Source organism: Oncorhynchus kisutch, linkage group LG3 (assembly GCF_002021735.2).
Source record: "Oncorhynchus kisutch isolate 150728-3 linkage group LG3, Okis_V2, whole genome shotgun sequence".
Classification (NCBI taxonomy): Eukaryota; Metazoa; Chordata; class Actinopteri; order Salmoniformes; family Salmonidae; genus Oncorhynchus; species Oncorhynchus kisutch.
The window spans coordinates 68,410,914-68,433,742 of record NC_034176.2 but is presented as its reverse complement, the minus strand read 5'-3'; the positions used below and the strand labels follow the sequence as shown (position 1 = coordinate 68,433,742).

General features: G+C 41.8%; 2 protein-coding genes across 2 annotated transcripts; one reads left to right on the top strand and one right to left on the bottom strand.

Moving 5' to 3' along the window:
* Positions 1 to 5,786: 5,786 nt before the first annotated feature.
* LOC109880930 (ER membrane protein complex subunit 8) lies at positions 5,787 to 8,409 on the bottom strand. The gene is made up of 5 exons (XM_020473109.2): positions 7,860 to 8,409; positions 7,441 to 7,517; positions 7,276 to 7,345; positions 7,083 to 7,177; positions 5,787 to 6,619 (listed from the first exon to the last, which is right to left on the bottom strand). The coding sequence occupies exons 1-5, from the start codon at positions 8,076 to 8,078 to the stop codon at positions 6,460 to 6,462; spliced, it is 621 nt and encodes a 206-aa protein (XP_020328698.1). The 5' UTR covers positions 8,079 to 8,409; the 3' UTR covers positions 5,787 to 6,459.
* A 1,605-nt stretch (positions 8,410 to 10,014) lies between these two features.
* LOC109880923 (cytochrome c oxidase subunit 4 isoform 1, mitochondrial-like) lies at positions 10,015 to 22,563 on the top strand. The gene is made up of 5 exons (XM_020473102.2): positions 10,015 to 10,105; positions 18,016 to 18,092; positions 18,459 to 18,623; positions 20,920 to 21,051; positions 22,253 to 22,563. The coding sequence occupies exons 2-5, from the start codon at positions 18,017 to 18,019 to the stop codon at positions 22,387 to 22,389; spliced, it is 510 nt and encodes a 169-aa protein (XP_020328691.1). The 5' UTR covers positions 10,015 to 10,105; position 18,016; the 3' UTR covers positions 22,390 to 22,563.
* Positions 22,564 to 22,829: the final 266 nt, after the last annotated feature.

The following is a 22,829-nucleotide window of genomic DNA, read 5'->3' as shown; positions in this document are numbered from 1 at the left end:
CATCTTGAACACATTGCAGAGGAGATTGCTCCTCAACAGAGCTGTGATGTCGGTCTCTTAATTGGCTACAACTGCTCCCAGGCTCTCCTTCCAAGAGAAATTGTGTCTGGTAAGGGAAATCAGCCTTTTGCTCAGAGAACAGATCTTGGCTGGAGCATAGTCGGCTATGGAAATCCATGTATCGACTATGGCGACGCTATTGGAATGAGTCATCGGGTTATCGTTAGACAGGTGATGCCAAGCCTTCAATCTTCTTTCAACCTCACAAATCAAGTACACTATGTTTGTAGAACACGTATAAGAGAGGTAATCACAGCACTGGACATTATCAAGACGCTTGAATCTGACTTCAACGAGAGAGCTGCAGAAGAGGACCTCATATCTCAAGAGGATATCCGGTTCCTGACAAAAATGAAAGTGGGCATCAGACGCAAGGACAATGGACATTATGAGATGCCGCTGCCGTTTAAGGAAGAAAGACCCAACCTGCCGAACAATAAAACATGTGCAGTTCACCGTCTCAAGTGCCTGGAAAGGAGGCTAAGGAGAGACAAGCAGTACTACAAGGACTACACAGCATTCATGGAAGAGACCATAGCTTGTGGAGATGCTGAGAAGGTCTCCAAAGAGGAAATTAACAAGCATCCAGCATGGTACATCCCGCACCATGGGGTTTATCACCCACAAAAGCCTGAGAAGATACGCGTCGTCTTTGACTGCTCAGCTAAGTTTCGGAGAGACGTCCTTGAATGACCATCTCCTTACCGGTCCAGAGTTGACAAACACATTGCTGGGCGTCCTTTGTCGTTTTTGTAAGGGTCCAGTTGCAATCATGTGTGAGGTAGAGCGTTAGAGTCTCAACCCTCAGTGTATCGTATGAAGGTCCACTTGTTCGGCGCAGCTTCATCTCCTGGTTGCGCCAACTATGGTCTCAAACATCTTGCTGCCGAAGGACGAGGAAGCTTCAGCGAGAAGTCTATCCAGTTCATAGAAAGGAACTTTGATGTTGATGATGGGTTGACGAGCGTATCGTCTGAAGCTGAAGCGGCCCAGCTGGTGAAAGAAGCAAGAGAGCTTTGCAGCATCGGCAAACTTCGGTTGCACAAGTTTATCTCTAACAGCAAGGAGGTTATAGCCACAATTCCCAAGGAAGAATGTGCCGAGGGTGCCAAAGACCTGGATATGGCTCTGGGTGAACCACACATGGAGAGAGTGCTTGGTGTACTGTGGTGTGTCGCATCAGACGAGTTCCAGTTTAGAGTAGTTGTCAAGGAACGCCCACTCACAAGAAGAGGAGTGTTGTCTACAGTAGCCTCTGTATATGATCCGCTTGGGTTTGTGGCACCCTTTGTCCTGGCAGGGAAGCAGATCTTGTCGTGACAAAATCGACTGGGATGACCCCCTTCCAGATGACCTACGTTCCCAGTGGGAAGTCTGGCTCCAAGGTCTACTAAACTTGTCTGAAGTAAGGATCCAACAAGGCTACTTGCCATCAAGTTTCAAGGAGGTGCAGAGTTATGAGCTCCATCACTTCTCTGACGCTAGTACCTCATGTTATGGAGAGTGCTCATACCTCAGAACAATCAACACTGACAGAAATGGAATAAAGACAGAAGAAACGCAAGGATTAATGACATTGTCATCTTGCAAGATGATACTGCACCACGCAACCAGTGGAAATTGGCAAAGGTTACAGAAGTGTACCCGGGACAGGATGGCCGGGTGAGAAGATTCAAGTTACTGATCAGCGACTCAACCCTAGATGAGAGAGGTAAACACATCACCAAACCCACCTATCTGGAGAGGCCCATCCATAAGACAGTCACCCTCCTGGAAGCCGATCAAGAAACCTGCAGACCCCTTTCACAGAAATCACCGGTGATTGGTGGGAATGTAACTGACAGTTAGACTTACAGGTTATGTCGTTGTCTTTTGTTTGAATTGTTTACGTGTCCGCTGTGCGGGGGAAATTATAATACAAGCAGAACTACGTAGCTAATACTGTTGTAACGGGGATCCTTATTGCAGCAACACACTTTTGGAGGGAAGGCAATCCTGCGCTGCGTTAGCTAAGTTTTCATGTCATCGGGTGTAGTTCATAAAGGTTGAAGAGTGTATGTTAGGATGAAGTGTGAATTCATGCCAGGAATAATAAGTGTGAAGTTTGATTTCCTCCCTTCTGTAATAAGCAGCCAATGAGGTATTTTTTCCTTTATTCATGTGTTTAATCTGAACCCGTTATAACGCCGGTTAAACTGTTATGTACAGTGCCTTGCGAAAGTATTCGGCCCCCTTGAACTTTGCGACCTTTTGCCACATTTCAGGCTTCAAACATAAAGATATAAAACTGTATTTGTTTGTGAAGAATCAACAACAAGTGGGACACAATCATGAAGTCGAACGACATTTATTGGATATTTCAAACTTTTTTAACAAATCAAAAACGGAAAAATTGGGCGTGCAAAATTATTCAGCCCCTTTACTTTCAGTGCAGCAAACTCTCTCCAGAAGTTCAGTGAGGATCTCTGAATGATCCAATGTTGACCTAAATGACTAATGATGATAAATACAATCCACCTGTGTGTAATCAAGTCTCCGTATAAATGCACCTGCACTGTGATAGTCTCAGAGGTCCGTTAATGCTACCATGTTGTGTTGCTATCATGTTGTTGTCATGTTGTGTTGCTACCATGCTGTGTTGTCATGTGTTGCCGCCATGTTATGTGTTGTCTTAGGTCTCTCTTCATGTAGTGTTGTGTTGTCTCTCTTGTCGTGATGTGTGTTTTGTCCTATATTTATACATATATATATATTTTTAAATGTAATCCCAGTCCCCATCCCCGCAGGAGGCCTTTTGCCTTTTGATAAGCCGTCACTGTAAATAATAATTTGTTCTTAACTGACTTGCCTAGTTAAGTAAAGGTTAAATAAAATACAAATAAATAAATAAAATAAAAAATTGTGCTATAATGGCAAATACCTTTATTCCATTTTTGTCTACATACAGTATATGCTCTATAATTCCATTATTATTCCACAGCCTTTATACCCTAGGAAACCATGAATAAGGTCAAGTGAACCTGCCCTTTCCTAGTGGAAAAAGCATCTACTTCATTTTTCCCCCGTAGAAATTACAGCATTCTCCATGCACTGTAATTCATCAACTGATAAGAGCTATTGTTAAGATCTAGGTAAATGAGTAATCCGTTTGGTGAAAGGGATGGTAAGTAGACATAGCATTTTTTTAAATATGATTTCCCTTATGATCCCTGGAGACTAATGTGAAACCGGTCATGTGGAAGCAAACAGAAAATCATATAAACACTAACAGTTAAATAGGCTACAAATAGCTGTGCCGTTATTCAGAATTGCAATTGTGTGCCTTCACAATTTAAGTGGATGAAATTTGGAGACCCAAGCTATAGGCTTCTGTCGCCTCTTCACTGTTGATGTTGAGACTGGTGTTTTGCGGGTACTATTTAGTGAAGCTGCCAGATGAGGACTTGTGAGGCATCTGTTTCTCAAACTAGACACTCTAATGTATGTGTCCTCTTGCTCAGTTGTTTACCAGGGCCTCCCACTCCTCTTTCTATTCTGGTTAGAGACAGTTTACGCTGTTCTGTGAAGGGAGTTGTACACAGCATTGTACGAGATCTTCAGTTTCTTGGCAATTTCTCACAGGGAATAACCTTCATTTCTCAGAACAAGAATAGACTGACGAGTTTCAGAAGAAAGTTATATGTTTATGGCCATTTTGATCCTGTAATCGAACCCACAAATGCTGATGTTCAAGATACTCAACTAGTCTAAAGGCCAGTTTTATTGCTTCTTTAATCAGAACAACAGTTTTCAGCTGTGCTAACATAATTGAAAAAGGGTTTTCTAATGATCAATTAGCCTTTTAAAATGATAAACTTGGATAAGCTAACACAACGTGCCATTGGAACACAGGAGTGATGGTTGCTGATAATGGGCCTCTGTACGTAGATATTCCATAAAATATATTACGTTTCCAGCTACAATAGTCATTTACAAAATTTATGTCTACACTGTATTTCTTATTGTTTGATGCTATTTTAATGGACAAAAAAAGTGATTTTGTTTCAAAAACAAAGACATTTCTAAGTGACCCCAAACTTTTGAACGGTAGTGTATATACCTGGGCTTTTCTCCATTTTATTTTACAATTTATACCATGTTAAATATTGGCTAATATCAGGACCCACTATTAGTAATACCCACATGCATTTATAAATGTCACGTTAGTGTTCGTTTTCTTCATTTTGCATCATTCCGTTTACCTGTCTTTCCTGTCACACCTGTGTAGTTATTCCTGAGGGTCGCTAGCATTAGTGGATCATGTAAGGGTAATGTTGTGCAATAGTGTGGGACATGTAGCCTATTTGAATAATTATGGAACTCAGACCCCACATACACATTGTCATACAGTTCCATGATTGGTGAGGATTAGGGTAGATTAATAGAACTGTTGACCCTTATTGTCCCCTTTTTTCCACCTTCCAATATTTAATGGTTTGAACTCGAATTTGACAACCTTCAGGATGAATCAAACTGCTCTCCATACCTGTTTTTTTTAATGACTCATACATACTTTCTTAACCCTACAATGTATCTAAAATATCAGTGCATTTTATAGTCTACCAGTTGGTGCTGAAACAGAGATGAATATCCATATATTTAGATATCTTTCTTTCATTGATCCTATATTCTGAGCCCCGTCTCGCTATGTTTCCTAGTCTGTCTACAAAAATCTAATTAAAGGCACACCATATTTTAAAGGGATGGCTTAAGATAAATGTACTATAAATCCTATTGAATGAAAACTCTGTTGGCCCGCAAGTGAGAATGTTTTCAAAGTTGAATTCAATGTAATCAGCTCATGCAAGCGAACCACCTCAAATGTTCTCCTGCTAGAGCTCCTGTTCCACTTATAAAATATTAGCTCTAAAGTATTGTGGAGCTCCTGCACCTAAATGTAAATAGTAATGGCACCAAAAATGAGTACCGACACCTATTTCAATCCAAGCTCTGGTTAAGTTAGACTACTAACTACTGAGATGTACTTAGGAAAGGTGTTTGTAAGAAAGGCGTACATTTCCTGTCGGAATAGTAGTTCCATCATTTTCTCTGATAGGTTATGGAAAGTTCTTTGGGGTAGGGACTCTTTCAGGAATCATTTTTTTACCACACCATTTGTCATGGCCCCTTACTTCTACCAGAGATGGTTTGGCTGTGACCGGGAGTCCCATAAGGTGGCGCACAATTGTCCGGGTTTGGCCGGGGAGGTTTTACTTGGTTTATTACACTCTAGCGACTCCTTGTGGTGGGCCGGGCGCCTGCAGGCTGACTACGGTCGTCAGTTGAATGGTGTTTTCTCCAACAAATTGGTTAAGCAGGCGGGTGTTAAGAAGCCCAGTTTGAGACAAGATTGAAAAAAAGGGGGTAAAAAATAAATTAAAATGCAAAGTATTTTCCATTAATATGCACTGCATGCTGTCTCAACCCAAAGTAAATTGAACGCCCAACTCATTCAGATCTATGGATTCGTCAAGTAAGTAGGGCAGCGCTAGGGTAAGGGAGTGATTTTAGAGAAAGGCATAAAAAAACATGCACATCTGAAAAGTTACATTTTATTTGTACATTCAGTCGATTTTTTTTTTACAAAAGGTTTAATATATCAAAACCTCACAAATTATTTTATATCTTAATCCAACCCAAAATATATAATTCATGAATCAACAATAATAATATGGACATTTAGCAAATGCTTTAATCCCAAGTGACTTACAGTTTATTACTTATGCAATAACAAGATTTATTTCAACAAATAAAGTAAAGAATAATCAGATCATCCTTTAACAAATAAATACTAAGCTATCTCTTATAAGAAAACAGGAGTGAAACAGTTCTCTGAGAATATAAACATTAAGGTAGTGAAATAAAAAACATAACAGCTCGTTGATTACAATTCTGTAATATTTCAATAAGTCAAATCTCAGAACAATAATTTATAATATCTATCATCTCTGAAACACTACTATTTGAAGAACCTAAAGTATTCAATATAAGTCTAAATAAATTATATTCATGTTTCCCTACCATTCAGAATTTCGCATACATCTTCATTAACTATTAGCATACAAAAACCCTACTCCAAAAATGAGAAAGAAAATTAACATGTTGTATTGAATGACACCTAGGTCTTGATCACCTTGATCCTCCCTACTACGGGAACAAAGATCCCAATGGTACCTGTGTCCTGCTTGCCCACGAAAATAGACTGACCAGTGCTCTGAAAGCCCTCTTCCCTGTGAGAGCAATTCACTGGGAACAAAGCCTTAGCGCAGGAATGCTGAATGCTACCGTAGTATTAGCACGTCCAACGCCGTTTTGGCCGCAATGTCTGTCTGGTGCAGTGCAGTCTCTCAGCTGGGAGGCTTAGCACAGGTGCAGGACAGACTTGTTGATCTCAGGGTTGGTCCAGTCATTCCTGAGGTCGTCTAGGTGATTGTCGAAGTCGATCAGGCTCTCGTAGGACCTGCCCTCCAGCAGAGCCGACGTGATCTTCTGAGCCTCACACCAGTCCTCAAAGCTGTCCCTGCAACACACACAAACCAACACTCCAGAACCTCAGCGCCACATTCGGGAATCACAAATCAAATCGTATTTGTTACATGCACCGAATATAACTGGTGTAAACTTCACCTTGAAATGCTTGCTTACGAACCCTTCCCAATAATTCAGTTTAAAAATAAAATAGTAACACAAGAGGAATAAAATACACAAGAATGGAGCTATATACAGGGAGTACCAGTACCAGATCAATGTGCAGGGGTATGAGGTATTTGAGGTAGATATGTACATGAAGGCAGGGTAAAGTAAGTAGGCATCAGGATAGATAATAAGAGTAAAATAAATATCTACCACACTGGGTTCTATTTCACTAACAGATATTGGCATAGTATACCATGTCGTTCCAAATCTTTTTGGATAAATGGCTGTTCAGTAACTGTGATATATCTATCCCACATGACATATTTGGTCAGCTCAGGAACACTTACACATTACAGTCCCTGCATTTCCACTTGTTTTCATGGTGGTCATAGATGGCTAATATGGGCTCATAGCAGCCCATGGTGAATCTGGTGCTGTCCACCTGAGGAACATTATTAGAGATACAGTGGTCAGTGTAGATCTTATGTGTGAATTCAGTAATGTGGCAGTTCTGATACTGGACAGCTAATAGAGGATTACCATAATCATTGCTGCTTCGCTGAAGTTCTCTGCAATCCTGGCCCCAACTTTTTCAGCAACCTGGTTAGGTCTGTGGGAGTCAAAAGAAGACAGAGTACATTGTGTATCATATCAACACAACTCTCCACAGAGCTTGAAAGGGATCCTGTATCAAAATCTTGTTACCTGAAGTCCTTTGTGCGCTCGTTGGCTTGGTAATACCCAGCTATGACATATTTGTTCTCTTTACACCACGTGTCAATCTGGATGTGGGGAAAGAAAAAATATATTTGCTTGTTTGACTAGCTGACTAAACTCAACACCATTGTGAAGGACGTTTCTGATACGTAGCTAAACTCCACCAATGTACAAGTTGAAACATCAGAAACTTCTTTCACCATGATGTTGAGTTTAGCTTGACAAGTCAGCAGGACTGACAGCTGTTAATGCACTTCCACTTCAACAGGCCCAGTAACTTGCAGTGGTGAACATGCAGTGGTGAACATGCAGTGGTGAACATGCAGTGGTGAACATGCAGTGGCGTAACATGAACATTTTTGAAACATGACATGTGAATAGAAGATAAAGACGATCAATTCACTCACCAATGTAAGTGCCACTTCCAGCATAGGTGCCAATGCAAGTGTGCCGTGGAATAGTGGTATACAATCCACACAGAGGATTGGAGTGGAGTGACTGTCTTTTTTCTTCTCCTTCTGTTTCTCAGCAACCAGTAATCCGTTCACGGCGCAATGGGGATATTTAGCAGCATGCAAAAGCATCTTGCAATAAGCCTGAGTTGTCAATTTAATACTCATTCTCATTTCGAGATAAACACTAAACTAGCTAATTGTACAAGGATGGTCTGGAGACTGCTAGCTTGACAGCTAGCCAACGGATATCATACCCGATACAACAGAGAGACTGTGACAGCTCTGCCAGGTTGACTACGGTAATCGAGTCTCTTATAACTAGCTACCTACATAAAGGCAACTCTTCGTGAATGTTACAGTGCATTAATGTTGTATGTTGGTCACGACGGTAACGTTATATCCTACTACAAATGAACGCGTCTTGGCTTCTCTCTGGTGGTTTGTACCGGCACCATATTACACACACACGCACCGCTGTGAAATAGGCAAAAATAACTAAGTACTTCCGGGTCACGGATTTTTGGAATAATTCATAATAAAATCCAGCCCTGTAGAATGAATAACTAGGGCGAAAATGATGGAAAATGTGCACAATTATCGATACATTGTATACTACTTATCATACAAAGAATAATTAAAAGTAATTATATAAGACATGTCATTTATTTGTTGATGTTTATTTTTTAAAGCCCAAATGGTCATCAATGATTTTTTGTGTGAGTACTCATTTATTGCACATTATAAAAGTATCTGTACATTGTGTCACAGTAAAAGGGGGTTCCACTCTACTCAGGAGCACTTCTAGTTTCCAAATCCAGAGTTTACACCCAGAGCATCACTGCTGATTTGGTGGACTTTAAAGAGTGGCCCATCAATTTAAATCCAATGTCCAATATGAAAAATCTGTTTTATTTAAGTTGATGGGCCACCCTATAAGGCCCAACCAAATGAGCAGCGACACTCCTCTGGGTGTAAACTCTATGGATTTGGAAACTTTGAGTGCTCCTAAGTAGAATAGATTGTGTACTACTGTGCAAAAAGAGAAACGTACTGAACAGTGTTCAATATGAATGGGTTAATTAAGAATGGTATTTACAAGTATTTTCGAAAGTTGATTATTATAATATGATTAATATTGTTATTACTATTAGTATTAATAGTAGCATTATAAATCATGTTTTGTTATTTATTACTGTTCTTACCATGATAACTATTTAGTCATCACTAGTTTTGTCACAATCTCTTAATTCAAAGACTCAGTCATGGACAGTCTTACTGACAGTGGTGGCTGCTTTAAGTGATGTATTGTTGTTTCTACCTTCTTGCCCTTTGTGCTGTTGTCTGTGCCCAATAATGTTTGTACCCTGTTTTGTGCTGCTGCCATGATTTCGTCATGTTGTGTTGCTACCATGCTATGTTGTTGTCTTTAGGTCTCTCTTCATGTAGTGTTTTGTTGTCTGTCTTCTTGTTACGTGTGTTTTGTCCTATATTTTTTTATTACATTTATTTTTAATCCCAGCACCCGTGACCAGCAGGAGGCCTTTTGTGTTTTGGTAGGCCGTCATTGTAGATAATTGGCTCTCAACTGACTTGCCTAGTTAAATAAAGGTGAAATATAATTCATTTGAATGCTGTTAACAATAATGTCAATGCTATAATATTATTTCTGCTATAATGGCGATTAACTGTATTGCTTTTTCACAAAATTCTAAGTCTGCTAACATTTCCTCATAAAATGTTACGAATTTCGACCATTTGTATAATTTTTCACCATCGTCATTGCGAAACTTTTATTTTAAAGTAAAATCACCGAGGTCACGGCCTTGTTCTTGCTAGGTCTTGCTTATTCTTGCTGGCGGGACGAAGGTAACACACACCCGGGATGAATCCCACACCATATGGCAGGCCACAAACACCATTTTGGTTCATCTCAGGGCACACCGCGTGACAGGAAGAATGCCAATGCTGCGCAACATGGTAGCAAATGAACACTAGTTTTCTACATTAATGTCGTAAAAGTTCGAATTCAATTGCACAGCTAAATGAATCACCACTCACATTATTTTACAAACATATTTTAATATGTATATAATAGTGTGACTACATTTGCACCGACCACAGTTTCCCTCACCAGCTACGTATTTCCGGTTAATCACACTTCCTTTATGGTTTTTGGAGCGTCGGCGAAAGGAGAAAAAGTAAGAGATGGCGGGTGAATTTTCTAAATTATTAGACGTCTGATATTCAGCTATCGTAGAACATATTATATATATATTTTAATTAAGACAAACATGCTACATGTCTGCTGTGTTATCAGAAATGAATTGGTCAATGTTTCCGAACGAGCCGAGTGAAGAGATTGACATTGACATTGAAAAGAGGCAGACAAGACAAGGGGCAAATATGCAATGGTTGGCTAGGCTAGCATCCTAGCTATGGTTAGTTAAGGTGCCCTTTTCCTGTATGTAGTGTAATGTTTTGTGGGTATTCCTCCTCGTAGTTATTTGTAATGTTACCGTGGAGGTTAGTCCGGAGCAGGAATATTACACAAGGAATAACATGTTGGGTGTCTGCTATGTATTTGACCTTGTACCAGTTAGCGATGATTAGCATCGTCAGCTTGCGTGTGAGCCTTCCTGCTACTAACGTTTGAACCAATGATGTGTATAAACCCCGGATGCCTGACTGTATTGAGATCACATCTTGGTACTCCTCAATTGTAAAACAGATTTTTGGATGCAATAGAAATGCATTTATTAATTTCGCCATTCGTTTTTGACAGGTTAATTCTATTAGACACCTTCATGCATACGTTTACATTGAGAGCGAAGCAAACAATTTCCTAATATTATGTTTGTTTAGTACTAATGTTACTGTCCAACAACAAATATACTTAAATACATAACATCTTGTCTCTCAATGACCAATACATAGGTTGCAGTCCAAACACTTAAAAGGCACACTATTCCCTCAGCCCTCAAATATTAAGTGGACACTTTCGATGACGTATCATGCTGTCTGACGAGTATACACTTGCAGGGTGAGGAAGGAATGATTTTTAAATTTGATTTTTTTTTCTGTAATGCTATTAAGACTATACAAATGGTAACAGCTCTATCAAATTGAAATATGTCACCTAACCTAGATTTGAGTTAGAGAGGAATTAGGAAAGGTTGTCTTATCTTCCGTACCTGTTTTTATTAATCACCCAACTTCATACAAATTATTTCAATAATAGTCCTGTACAAGGTATTTCAATAGCTGGTAAAGAAATTATTATAAGCCAGCTGGCTGACAATACTACACTTTTTCTGAAAGATGCTAAACAAATTCCCATATCGATCAATATGATACAATCCTTTTCCAAAGCTTCTGGTCTATATTGTAACAAGAAATGTGAACTCATGGCTGTCAGATTGTGTGACACCTTCATATTATGGTATTCCAGTAAAAGAAGAACTTACATATTTAGGCATAACCATTACAAAGGATCAGAAGTCTAGAGGCTTACTAAATTTTAACCCTCTTGTTTAAAAAACCCCACAAGAAAACAGAAGAAGCTAAATCAATGGCTACAGAGGGACTTATCTTTAAAAGGAAGTGCCCTAATAACCAAGGCTGAAGGTATCTCTGGACTAACATATGACGCTCTATCTTGATGGTAAAATAAGCAAGGAGATAGACCAGATGCTTTTCAACTTTGTGGAGAAACCGTACCCATTAAATTAGGAAAACTGTTGTAATGAACACTTATGAGAATGGTGGGCTGAATTTTCGACTTTACTACCTTAAATAATACTTTCAAGATCAATTGGATGATAAAACAATTCCTAAGAAGTTCTATGTGGAATTGTATTCCTCATCATGTCTTCTCTTCTTTTGGTGGCCTTAACTTCATGTTGGTTTGCAATTATAATATTGACAAAGTTCCAGTGAAACTTTAAGGAAAACATCAACTCAAATTGTTCCTTTTGTAATGACCACCCAGAAACAGTGTTGCATCTTTTTTTGGCAATGTATTCATGTAAGAAAACTGTGGCAAGACATAAGTAGATTTATAATTGACACATTTATGAAGATCTTACACTATTGTGGAGAGATGTACTGCTTGCATTCTTTACCTAAGATAGAAATAAGCTGAAACATTTTTATGTTATTCACTTCATTATTTTTTGGGCCAAGTTTCATATTCACAAATGGAAATTTACAAACACCACATTCTATTACCTTACAAAAATAAATTGAACGGTATTTTAAGACAATTAAATACTCTAACAAAAAAGCTGTTAGAATAGTCTTAAGGTCCATGTGATATTGTACCCCCTAGCCCAATTGTCCTTTGTATATTATTGATATATACTTTTCTTCCCACATGTACTTCCTGTATTGATTTGTTGTTCATAAAAAATAAACATATTTTTAAAATTTATTATTTTATTTATTATTAACAACAAATCAATACATAAAGCACATGAGGGAACACAAGCATACATCGATTACAAACAATGGACAATCGAGCTAGGGGGTACAATATCACATTACAATTACACAAGGACCAGACTGACTGGAACGAATTGCAAAAATCGCTGAAGTTGGAGACTTATCTCCCTCACCAACTTCAAACATCTGCTATCTGAGCAGCTAACCGATCGCTGCAGCTGTACATAGTCTATCGGTAAATAGCCCACCCATTTTTACCTACCTCATCCCCATACTGTTTTTATTTATTTACTTTTCTGCTCTTTTGCACACCAATATCTCTACCTGTACATGACCATCTGATAATTTATCACTCCAGTGTTAATCTGCAAAATTGTAATTATTCGCCTACCTCCTCATGCCTTTTGCACACAATGTATATAGACTCCCCTTATTTTCTCTTTTTTTTCTACTGTGTTATTGACTTGTTAATTGTTTACTCCATGTGTAACTCTGTGTTGTCTGTTCACACTGTCACACCCTGACCATAGTTTGCTTTGTATGTTTCTATGTTTTGGTTGGTCAGGGTGTGAGCATTCTATGTTACATGTCTAGTTTGTCTATTTCTATGTCTGGCCTGATATGGTTCTCAATCAGAGGCAGGTGTTAGTCATTGTCTTTGATTGGGAACCATATTTATGTAGCCTGGGTTTCACTGTGTGTTTGTGGGTGATTGTTCCTGTCTCTGTGTTTGCACCAGATAGAACTGTTTCGGTTTTTCACATTTAATTATTTTGTCGTTTATTTCATGTATCGTTTTTTTCTTTCATTAAAATAACATGAATCATCATCATGCCGTATTTTGGTCCGACTCTCCTTCACCACAAGAAAGCCGTTACAGAATCACCCACCACAACAGGACCAAGTGGCGTGGTAACAGGCAACAGCAGCAGCAGGAGCAGCGCGACAAGAATTTCTGGACTTGGGAGGAAATCCTCGATGGGAGAGGACCCTGGGCTAAACCAGGGGAGTGTAGCCACCCCAAGGTGTAGCAGGAGAAACATAAGGATTTATGGACATGGGAGGACGAACTGGACGGTGAAGGACCCTGGGCTCAGCCTGGAGAATATCGCCACCCCAAGGAAGAACTGGAGGCGGGGAAGCGGAGAGGCGCTGGTATGAGGAGGCAGCACGGTGACGCGGATGGAAGCCTGAGAGTCAGCCCCAAAAATGTATTGGGTCCCCCACCCAGGAGTAGAGTATGGCTATGCCAGGTAGGAGACCTGCGCAAACTCCCTGTGCTTACCGGGGGGCTAGAGAGACCGGGCAGGCACCGTGTTATGCTGTGGTGCGCACGGTGTCTCCAGTGCGGGTGCATAGCCCGGTGCGGTATATTCCAGCTCCGTGTATCGGCCGGGCTAGATTGAGCGTCGAGCCAAATGCCATGAAGCCGGCTCTACGCATCTGGTCCCCAGTGCGTCTCCTTGGGCCGGCTTACATGGCACCAGCCTTGCGCTCGGTGTCTCCGGTTCGCCTGCATAGCCCAGTGCGGGCTATTCAACCGGGTAAGGTTGGGCAGGCTCGGTGCTCAAGAGCTCCAGTGCGCCTGCACGGTCCGGTCTATCCAATACCACCTCCACACCCCAGCCCTCCGCTAGCAGCTCCCCGCACCAGGCTTCCTGTGCGTGTTCTCGGTCCAGTACCACCAGTGCCAGCACCACGCATCAGGCCTACAGTGTGCCCCGCCTATCTAGCGCTGCCGGAGCCTTCCTCCTCTCCTGCGCTGCCGGAGTCTCCCGCCTGTTCAGCGCTGCCAGAGCCTTCCTTCTCTCCTGCGCTGCTGGAGTCTCCCGCCTGTTCAGTGCTACCAGAGCCTTCCTCCTCTCCTGCGCTGCTGGAGTCTCCCGCCTGTTTAGCGCTGCCAGAGCCTTCCGCCTCTACAGCGTTGCCGGAGTCTCCTGCCTGTTTGGAGCAGCCAGAGCTGCCAGTCTGCATGGAGCAGCCAGTCTGCATGGAGCAGCCAGAGCTGCCAGTCTGCATGGAGCAGCCAGAGCTGCCAGTCTGCATGGAGCAGCCGGAGCTGCCAGTCTGCAAGGAGCAGCCGGAGCTGCCAGTCTGCAAGGAGCTGCCAGTCTGCATGGAGCCGCCAGTCAGCATGGAGCAGCCAGAGCCGCCAGTCAGCATGGAGCAGCCAGAGCCGCCAGTCAGCATGGAGCAGCCAGAGCCGTCAGTCTGCCAGGATCCGCCAGTCAGCCAGACTCTTCCAGATCTGCCAGACTCTTCCAGATCCGCCAGTCTGCCAGACTCTTCCAGATCCGCCAGTCTGCCAGACTCTTCCAGATCCGCCAGTCTGCCAGACTCTTCCAGATCTGCCAGTCTGCCAGACTCTTCCAGATCTGCCAGTCTGCCAGACTCTTCCAGATCCGCCAGTCTGCCAGACTCTTCCAGATCCGCCAGTCTGCCAGACTCTTCCAGATCTGCCAGACTCTTCCAGATCCGCCAGTCAGCCAGACTCTTCCAGATCCGCCAGACTCTTCCAGATCCGACAGTCAGCCAGACTCTTCCAGATCCGCCAGACTCTTCCAGATCCGCCAGTCAGCCAGACTCTTCCAGATCCGCCAGTCAGCCAGACTCTTCCAGATCCGCCAGTCAGCCAGACTCTTCCAGATCCGCCAGTCAGCCAGACTCTTCCAGATCCGCCAGTCAGCCAGACTCTTCCAGATCCGCCAGTCAGCCAGACTCTTCCAGATCCGCCAGTCAGCCAGACTCTTCCAGATCCGCCAGTCAGCCAGACTCTTCCAGATCCGCCAGTCAGCCAGACTCTTCCAGATCCGCCAGTCAGCCAGACTCTTCCAGATCCGCCAGTCAGCCAGACTCTTCCAGATCCGCCAGTCAGCCAGACTCTTCCAGATCCGCCAGACTCTTCCAGATCCGCCAGTCAGCCAGACTCTTCCAGATCCGCCAGTCAGCCAGACTCTTCCAGATCCGCCAGTCAGCCAGACTCTTCCAGATCCGCCAGTCAGCCAGACTCTTCCAGATCCGCCAGTCAGCCAGACTCTTCCAGATCCGCCAGTCAGCCAGACTCTTCCAGATCCGCCAGACTCTTCCAGATCCGCCAGTCTGCCAGACTCTTCCAGATCCACCAGTCAGCCAGACTCTTCCAGATCCGCCAGTCAGCCAGACTCTTCCAGATCCGCCAGACTCTTCCAGATCCGCCAGTCTGCCAGACTCTTCCAGATCCGCCAGTCAGCCAGACTCTTCCAGATCCGCCAGTCAGCCAGACTCTTCCAGATCCGCCAGTCAGCCAGACTCTTCCAGATCCGCCAGACTCTTCCAGATCCGCCAGTCAGCCAGGATCTGCCAGAGCCTTCCTCCTCTCCTGTGCTGCCGGAGTCTGAAGAGCCCCTCTGTCCCGAGCTGCCCCTCTGTCCCCAGCTGCCCCTCTGTTCCGAGCTGCCCCTCTGTCCCGTGTTATTAAGTAGGGTTGCCGTGGCTAGGAGGTCACGGAAGCGGAAAAGGTGGGGGACTAAGACTACGGTGAAGTGGGGGCCACGTCCAGCACCAGAGCCGCCACCGCGGACAGATGCCCACCCAGACCCTCCCCTATAGGTTCAGGTTTTGCGGCCGGAGTCCGCACCTTTGGTGGGGTACTGTCACACCCTGACCATAGTTTGCTTTGTATGTTTCTATGTTTCTATGTTTTGGTTGGTCAGGGTGTGAGCTGAGTGGGCATTCTATGTTACATGTCTAGTTTGTCTATTTCTATGTCTGGCCTGATATGGTTCTTAATCAGAGGCAGGTGTTAGTATTTGTCTCTGATTGGGAACCATATTTAGGTAGCCTGTGTTTCATTGTGTGTTTGTGGGTGATTGTTCCTGTCTCTGTGTTTGCACCAGGTAGGACTGTTTCGGTTTTTCACGTTTCATTATTTTGTAGTTTCTTCATGTATAGTTTTTTTCCTTCATTAAAATAGCATGAATCATCATCACGCCGCATTTTGGTCCGACTCTCCTTCACCACAAGAAAGCCGTTACACACTGCTATGCTTTATCTTGGCCAGGTCGCAGTTGCAAATGAGAACTTGTTCTCAACTAGCCTACCTGGTTAAATAAAGGTGAAATTAAAATTGTAAAAATAAAAAGGGACATGCATGTACTTACAATTCTTCTAACAGCTTTTTTGTGAGTAGAGCATTTAACCGCATAAAAGTGCATATGTTCTTGTTTGGTTAGCTTTTGGAAATTGTAGAAATAAAACATTTTCCTTCAGAAGTTTCAGCTAGGCAGGCTAACGTTAGTTAGCTAATTAATTTGCAAGCTATCATACAGTAGGCGTATATGAGTAATTATATAGTTAATATAAGTAGACATGCAATCATAATTGACTGTAGTGCATATAAAGCTACCGGTGGCTGAAAACACAATCATTGCAGGATGAACGAGTGACGATATCCGGGCAAAGGTGGTCGATTTAAAAAATCATTCCTTGCCCTGCAAGTGTATACTCGTCGGACATCATGATACGTCTCCACTTAATATTTGAGGGGATAGCGTGTGTCTTTTACATCTGCGTTGCTTGCTGTTTGGGGTTTTAAGCTTGGTTTCTATATATCACTTTGACATCGGTTGATGTAAAAAGGGCTTTATAAATACATTTGATTTGAAGTGTTTGGACTGCAGCCATAGAATCAGCAATCCAGGGTTTATATACGTCATTGGTTTAAACCAGTACCTGGGCTTGAGGAGATGATCAGATCCCTCAATTCAAAGTCCCATTAACAAAGTCCCATTAACATTTGCAGAACTGGCTATGTCAAAATGTTCGGTACTCAACAATATATGGAGTTTCATAGAGCAACTATCATCATTACTGTCATTACGCATGGTTTGTACTTCCAAAAACGTTCAAAGTAAAATAACTGTTTTTGTTGTCCTTTTTTTGAAAGTGCGTGCCATGCATAACATCAGTAATAACGATGGTAGTTCTGCGAAACTACATATTTTGATGAGTCCAGAACGCATTTTGACATAATTCAAGTTTGCAGAGCTGGCTAATGGGACTTTGAACTGAAGGATCCTGAGTGTCGGAGGTAATCTCATCATATTCATCCCCTCCACAAACCCAGGTACTAGTTCAGTTTACGTTAGCCTAGTTTGAATATAACTCAATATTTTCAACATAGACGCTATCTATTAGCCTGTTTGTTACCATTGAAACGTCCTTTGCAGATGGATGGCTAAATCGAAAGATGGCAAGCTATATTTAGTTTGCTAGGCAACTTTTTAGCATAGACATTTTAGCTGGGTAACTTTATCTAGGTTAACGTAGCGAGCTAGTTTTCTCTTTTTTTGACAGTTCTGTTAACTAGATTTTATTTGTTACAAAAACTGGTTGCTAGTTACGTGTGCTTGAGCAGGGACCATAACTAGTTGCTAAATGTCAGATTAGGGATGCGTGCAGTTTCATAAATTCTTGTTGAACAGTTGCTATTTTTCTATAAATTTAATTGACTAAGAAGAGAACTAACCACACTATTTTACAAAGACCTAATGGCTAGCCTTAGGCTATAGTTTCATGTCATCAGAATAACTTCTTTGTGATTCGTTGGTCAGTAATGTTTTGTTACAGTAGTAACTAGCTATTTTCATTTTTCATCAAGGGTTTTCTCATACATGTTATTTTATTTCAGAATGCTGGCCACCAGAGCCCTTAGCCTTGTTGGCAAACGTGCCATTTCCACATCAATCTGTGTACGTGGGGGACATGGTGAGTGACTATGTTGGCAGTACACACCACATACTTGACCTTCATGGTATGGACCTTTTAAAACCATCCTCTGTAAATTGTACCTACCACTAAAAAGTTGGCACACAAACAAATGTAAACAATGGATAAAATATACCACCACCAGCATGGTTTGGAGATGTACAGTAATCATACAATACCAGTTTATTGTAGAATAAGATATTTCAGTTTTTTGGGTAAACTGAAAAAGCAGTTATGCGGCTCCCAAAGGCACACAGTATGTATTCGCGTATGCACATATTTGCTATGCAGGTCCCATGCAGGTTTGAATACATGTATTGGTTGTGTGTGTCAGTCCTATGTAGTAACATGGTGAGTTTCCTGCAGGTGTTGCCAAGGTAGACGACTACGCTCTCCCAGCCTACTTTGACAGGCGTGAGAACCCCCTCCCAGACGTCCAGTTTGTGACAGAGCTGAGTGCAGTGCAGAAGTCCTTAAAGGAGAAGGAGAAGGGCTCCTGGGCCACACTCTCCAATGAGGAGAAGATTGCATGTAAGTGTTTTTTACCTTTGTTGTTGAATACCTGACATTTGTCCGTTTTGTTTCTTACTCAAAACAAGACAGAAGTATTGTTTGCCTATCTGTTCTGTTAGTAGGGATATATATTTTTTTACCTTTATTTAACCAGGTAGGCTAGTTGAGAACAAGTTCTCATTTGCAACTGCGACCTGGCCAAGATAAAGCAAAGCAGTGTGACACAGACAACAACACAGAGTTACACGATTCACCGATACGCGTCAGTCCCCGATTCAAATGTTTAAGATGTGAGTGCATCTGTCCGTGGGAGCCCAAACCAATCCATATGTAGCATGCATCGGTAAGAACCAATGAAAATGTTACAAATCGCAGGTTCACTAATGTTTATTATGCTATTTTTTTTTGTTGCCTTATTCTGAGAATACCTCATCTGTTTGAATTGATGCGTCCTCTCCTTCAGCTTATCAAACTTATTTTCATGTATCTGCATGTGATATTGATCTACAAGTCAGATAACTGCAGTGCAGGAGATGCAGTTGCTCGCGCCAACGAGAGCTAGGGCTACCATATCCCTGTTTTAATATTTGTAGGCAACATCTGCACAGCACCTTCAGCATTAAGATGTTTTTAAACTGGATTTCGCAATATTGAATAGGTTTTATTGAGGGACAACCGATGTCATTTAGCTAGGCTTCCGTCCAATTGGTGAGAGATTTTCATGCGAATATTCTCAAATCTGCATAAAAACAATATGCACATTTTCTTAAATCTTTACATTAAATTGACTTGTTGAGGATTAAAGGCGGTTCAATTCCCATGTACTGAATAGAAAATACAAGTTAAGTGGGTTTCCACTGCATCTCTACTGATGGTTTTCTCACAAAAAATGTTGCGTTATATAGTGTGCCCACTCTGGAATTGGCACGTGCGCTGTAGCCATCAGGTTACAGACACAGTGTGGGTATAGCCTACATTAGATTATTATGGACAAAAGAGAGATTATTCTTGGTACGGCAGTCAAGTGTCAACGATCATGTCACCAGAATAAGACCCTTTATTTATTGGAAAAGAGCATCACGCTCATCACCTGCACTTTCCCCACCCTGTGAAGTTCATCAGAACTTATTTCATCTGTATCCTAATAAACTGCTGGTTTTTCTAATGTGGGAGGATCACACGTCATCGCGTGACTCCAAGTTTACTTCGATATGATGGTTATTATATCAATATTTGCTCATTAAAGCGTTTCCACCGACATTTCAAGCATAATTAGTTTACAGACACTAAAGCATCCCACCTTGTCTAGCGTGTTTTGTTGACATTTGGAAAGTTTACCGACAAATTTTCCATCAGGAATGGCATAATTTTTTTGGGGTTCCAACAGGTACTTTACTTGCATTAAAAGGTTGGATGGAAACCTGATTTGTGTTACCAAATGCGCTGTATGAAATAATTTTACTGGTGGAGCTCTGTGGGCTACCGGAGTGGACATAACTCACATCTTGCTGATTGCACATCTAACTGCTGATTTGGGTTTTTTCGATTGCCAGGTTCACCGTACAAATATTTTTGTTAGTTCTGTTTGGATTTGGTCATTTTTACATGAACAGGGTAAAGGTGTAATTTCATAACAAGGACTCATAACAAGGAATCATTTTCTCCAGCCGTGCTGGTCAGAACCGGAGAATAGATCACCTCTGGTTCCAAATGGTCAAAACCATTCACTTTTGAGGCAGGTGAAATCCAAAGCTGTGTTTATATTAATTGGCTATGTATGTCAAAGCTCATTTCTTAAGACAAATATATACATTTTACTAGCTCAATGTATATGACAAGTTATAGCAGTGTGGGGACAAAACATAAATTGCGCCCCCTAATCTGCTAGTGGTAGATGCTCAGTCTGCCCTATGGATCAACTCACACATTACATTACACACACACACACACACACACACGGCAGAAATACTTTTCTATCATACAGCAACGACAAGCCATGGTTCATTCACTCAGCTCAGAGAAGTCAGCTCAGACAGATCCAACTCAGCTCCTGAGCTCCATCACTATCAGATATTAATTTAGAATGGAAAATGAATGTGTTCATGCCATCAATTGTTAATCACATTGATTCATTCCACTAATTAAATTGAATCGCGTCAAATTGTTTCAAACTAAAAATATCATTCCTGTATCGGAGCCTATGTATCTAGATGCATATTGAATCGCGCTTGTAAGGAGATATGCACATCCCTACCCGTTAGGCTGTGTTAAATTGTTATTTAACCAAGGTCTTGCATTTTCTCTTTACCAACAGTGTACCGTATTAGCTTCAAGCAGAGCTTCGCAGAGATGAACGAGGGCACAAAGGAGTGGAAATCGGTTATCGCAGGAATGTTCTTCTTTATTGGCATGACAGGACTGGTTGTCCTATGGCAGAGGAAGTTTGGTATGTCTTCGAATAAGAAAAGGAATGGGAACATTTATTGTGGAGGGAGTCTGATCATTCAGTTGTAATATCCTGAAAAAATATCAATGCAACAATTTCAAAGATTTTACTGAGTTACAGTTCAGTTACAGTTCAGTTACAGTTCAGGAAATTAGTCAATTGAAATAAATAACTTAGGGCCTAATCTATGGATTTCGCAATGACTGGGTAGGGGTGCAGCCATGGGTGGGCCTTGGAGGGCATAGGCCCACTCACTGGGGACCCAGGCCCACTCACTGGGGACCCAGGCCCAGCCAATCAGAATGAGTTTTTCCCCAGAAAAGAGCTTTATTCCAGACAGAGTTACTCCTCAGCATCCCCCACCCACCCTCAGACGATCCTGCAGGTGAAGAAGCCGCATGTGAAGGTCCTGGGCTGGCGTGGTAACACATTGTCTGTGGTTGTGAGGCCGGTTGGACATACTGACAAATTCTCAAAAACAACGTTGGAGGCAGCTTATGGTGGAGAAATTAACATTCCATTCTCTAGCAACAGCTCTGGTGGACCTTCCTGCAGTCAGCATGCCAAATGCAGGCTCCCTCAACTTGAGACATCTGTGGCATTATGTTGTGACACAACTGCACATTTTAGTGCACCTGTTTAATGATCATGCTCTTTGATCAGCTTCTTGATATGCCACACCTGTCAGGTGGAGGGATGATCTTGGCAAATGAGAAATACTCACTAATAGGGCTGTTAACAAATTTATGCACAAGATTTGAGCAAAAAATATTTTTGTACAACATTTCTGGGATATTTTATTTCAGCTCATGAAACATGGAACCAAACTTTTTACATGCTGTGTTTATATTTTTGTTTGGTGTACATTGATGTTCATGGTTTTTCCACCCACCTGTTAAAAGCCATAAGTCAGCATTCTTTCTCAATGAGATAGATATACAAGATGTTATTTATGACATAATTCAAATATTGTATTTGGCCATCAGTGCCCCTTCAAATAAATAGGTTACGTGTCTTCTCTCCCATTGTATTGCCTCAACCATAATTGTTATAACAGACAAGCAACCAGGTTGCTTTTGTGAAACAATGTTCTCAATAATGATTACCTTGGTAGATAAATGTTCAATACAGACTATTAAAGAATATATGTTCATGGGTGAACTTTGAGGCAGAGCCTAACAAGCTGTCTGTCTCGCTGCAGTGTATGGACCTGTCCCCCCCACCTTTGAATCAGAATGGAAAGAGAAGGAGGTGCAGAGGATGCTGGACATGAGGATCAACCCGGTGGAGGGCTTCTCAGCCAAATGGGACTATGAGAACAAGGAATGGAAGAAGTAAACCAACCATCCAGAGGACCACATTACATACCATGACACCAACAAACATACCAATTACTTGTCTGTATTTATCTATTGTCCACATTACCTCAGTCAATACGTTTTGGAAGGTCTCTTCCTCTTAAGGTCATCATGTATTATAGAGCAAAATAAAAGTTCCTGTGTTTACCCAATAGTACGTCTCCCCTTTGCTGTTATATCTACCATATTGTGGAGGGTTAAATGCCACTGGAGGAGTAGGCCCTACATGTCAATAATATGTAGGGTTTACTAGTACACAGCATAAACAGGTGTGATATATCCACATCCATGGATTTACCCTATTTTGAAACCTGGCAAGATTTTTCCTGCCTCTTATCTAATTGTGTGAATATCGTACTCGCGCCATGTTTTTAGTTGACATGGGCTGCATTACGATCCCATGTACCAATGATATCATTT

What these genes read in the sequence shown, in the direction of transcription:
- LOC109880930 (XM_020473109.2), bottom strand. Translation starts at nt 8,078, where the DNA reads ATGAGAATGAGTATTAAATTGACAACTCAGGCTTATTGCAAGATGCTT. An exon ending in GCGAAGCAGCAATGATTATG is followed by an intron (nt 7,178 to 7,275) that starts GTAATCCTCTAT and finishes AATGTTCCTCAG; the next exon opens with GTGGACAGCACCAGATTCAC. An exon ending in AAATGCAGGGACTGTAATGT is followed by an intron (nt 6,620 to 7,082) that starts GTAAGTGTTCCT and finishes TGTGTGTTGCAG; the next exon opens with GGACAGCTTTGAGGACTGGT.
- LOC109880923 (XM_020473102.2), top strand. Translation starts at nt 18,017, where the DNA reads ATGCTGGCCACCAGAGCCCTTAGCCTTGTTGGCAAACGTGCCATTTCC. An exon ending in CTGTGTACGTGGGGGACATG is followed by an intron (nt 18,093 to 18,458) that starts GTGAGTGACTAT and finishes AGTTTCCTGCAG; the next exon opens with GTGTTGCCAAGGTAGACGAC. An exon ending in CAATGAGGAGAAGATTGCAT is followed by an intron (nt 18,624 to 20,919) that starts GTAAGTGTTTTT and finishes CTTTACCAACAG; the next exon opens with TGTACCGTATTAGCTTCAAG.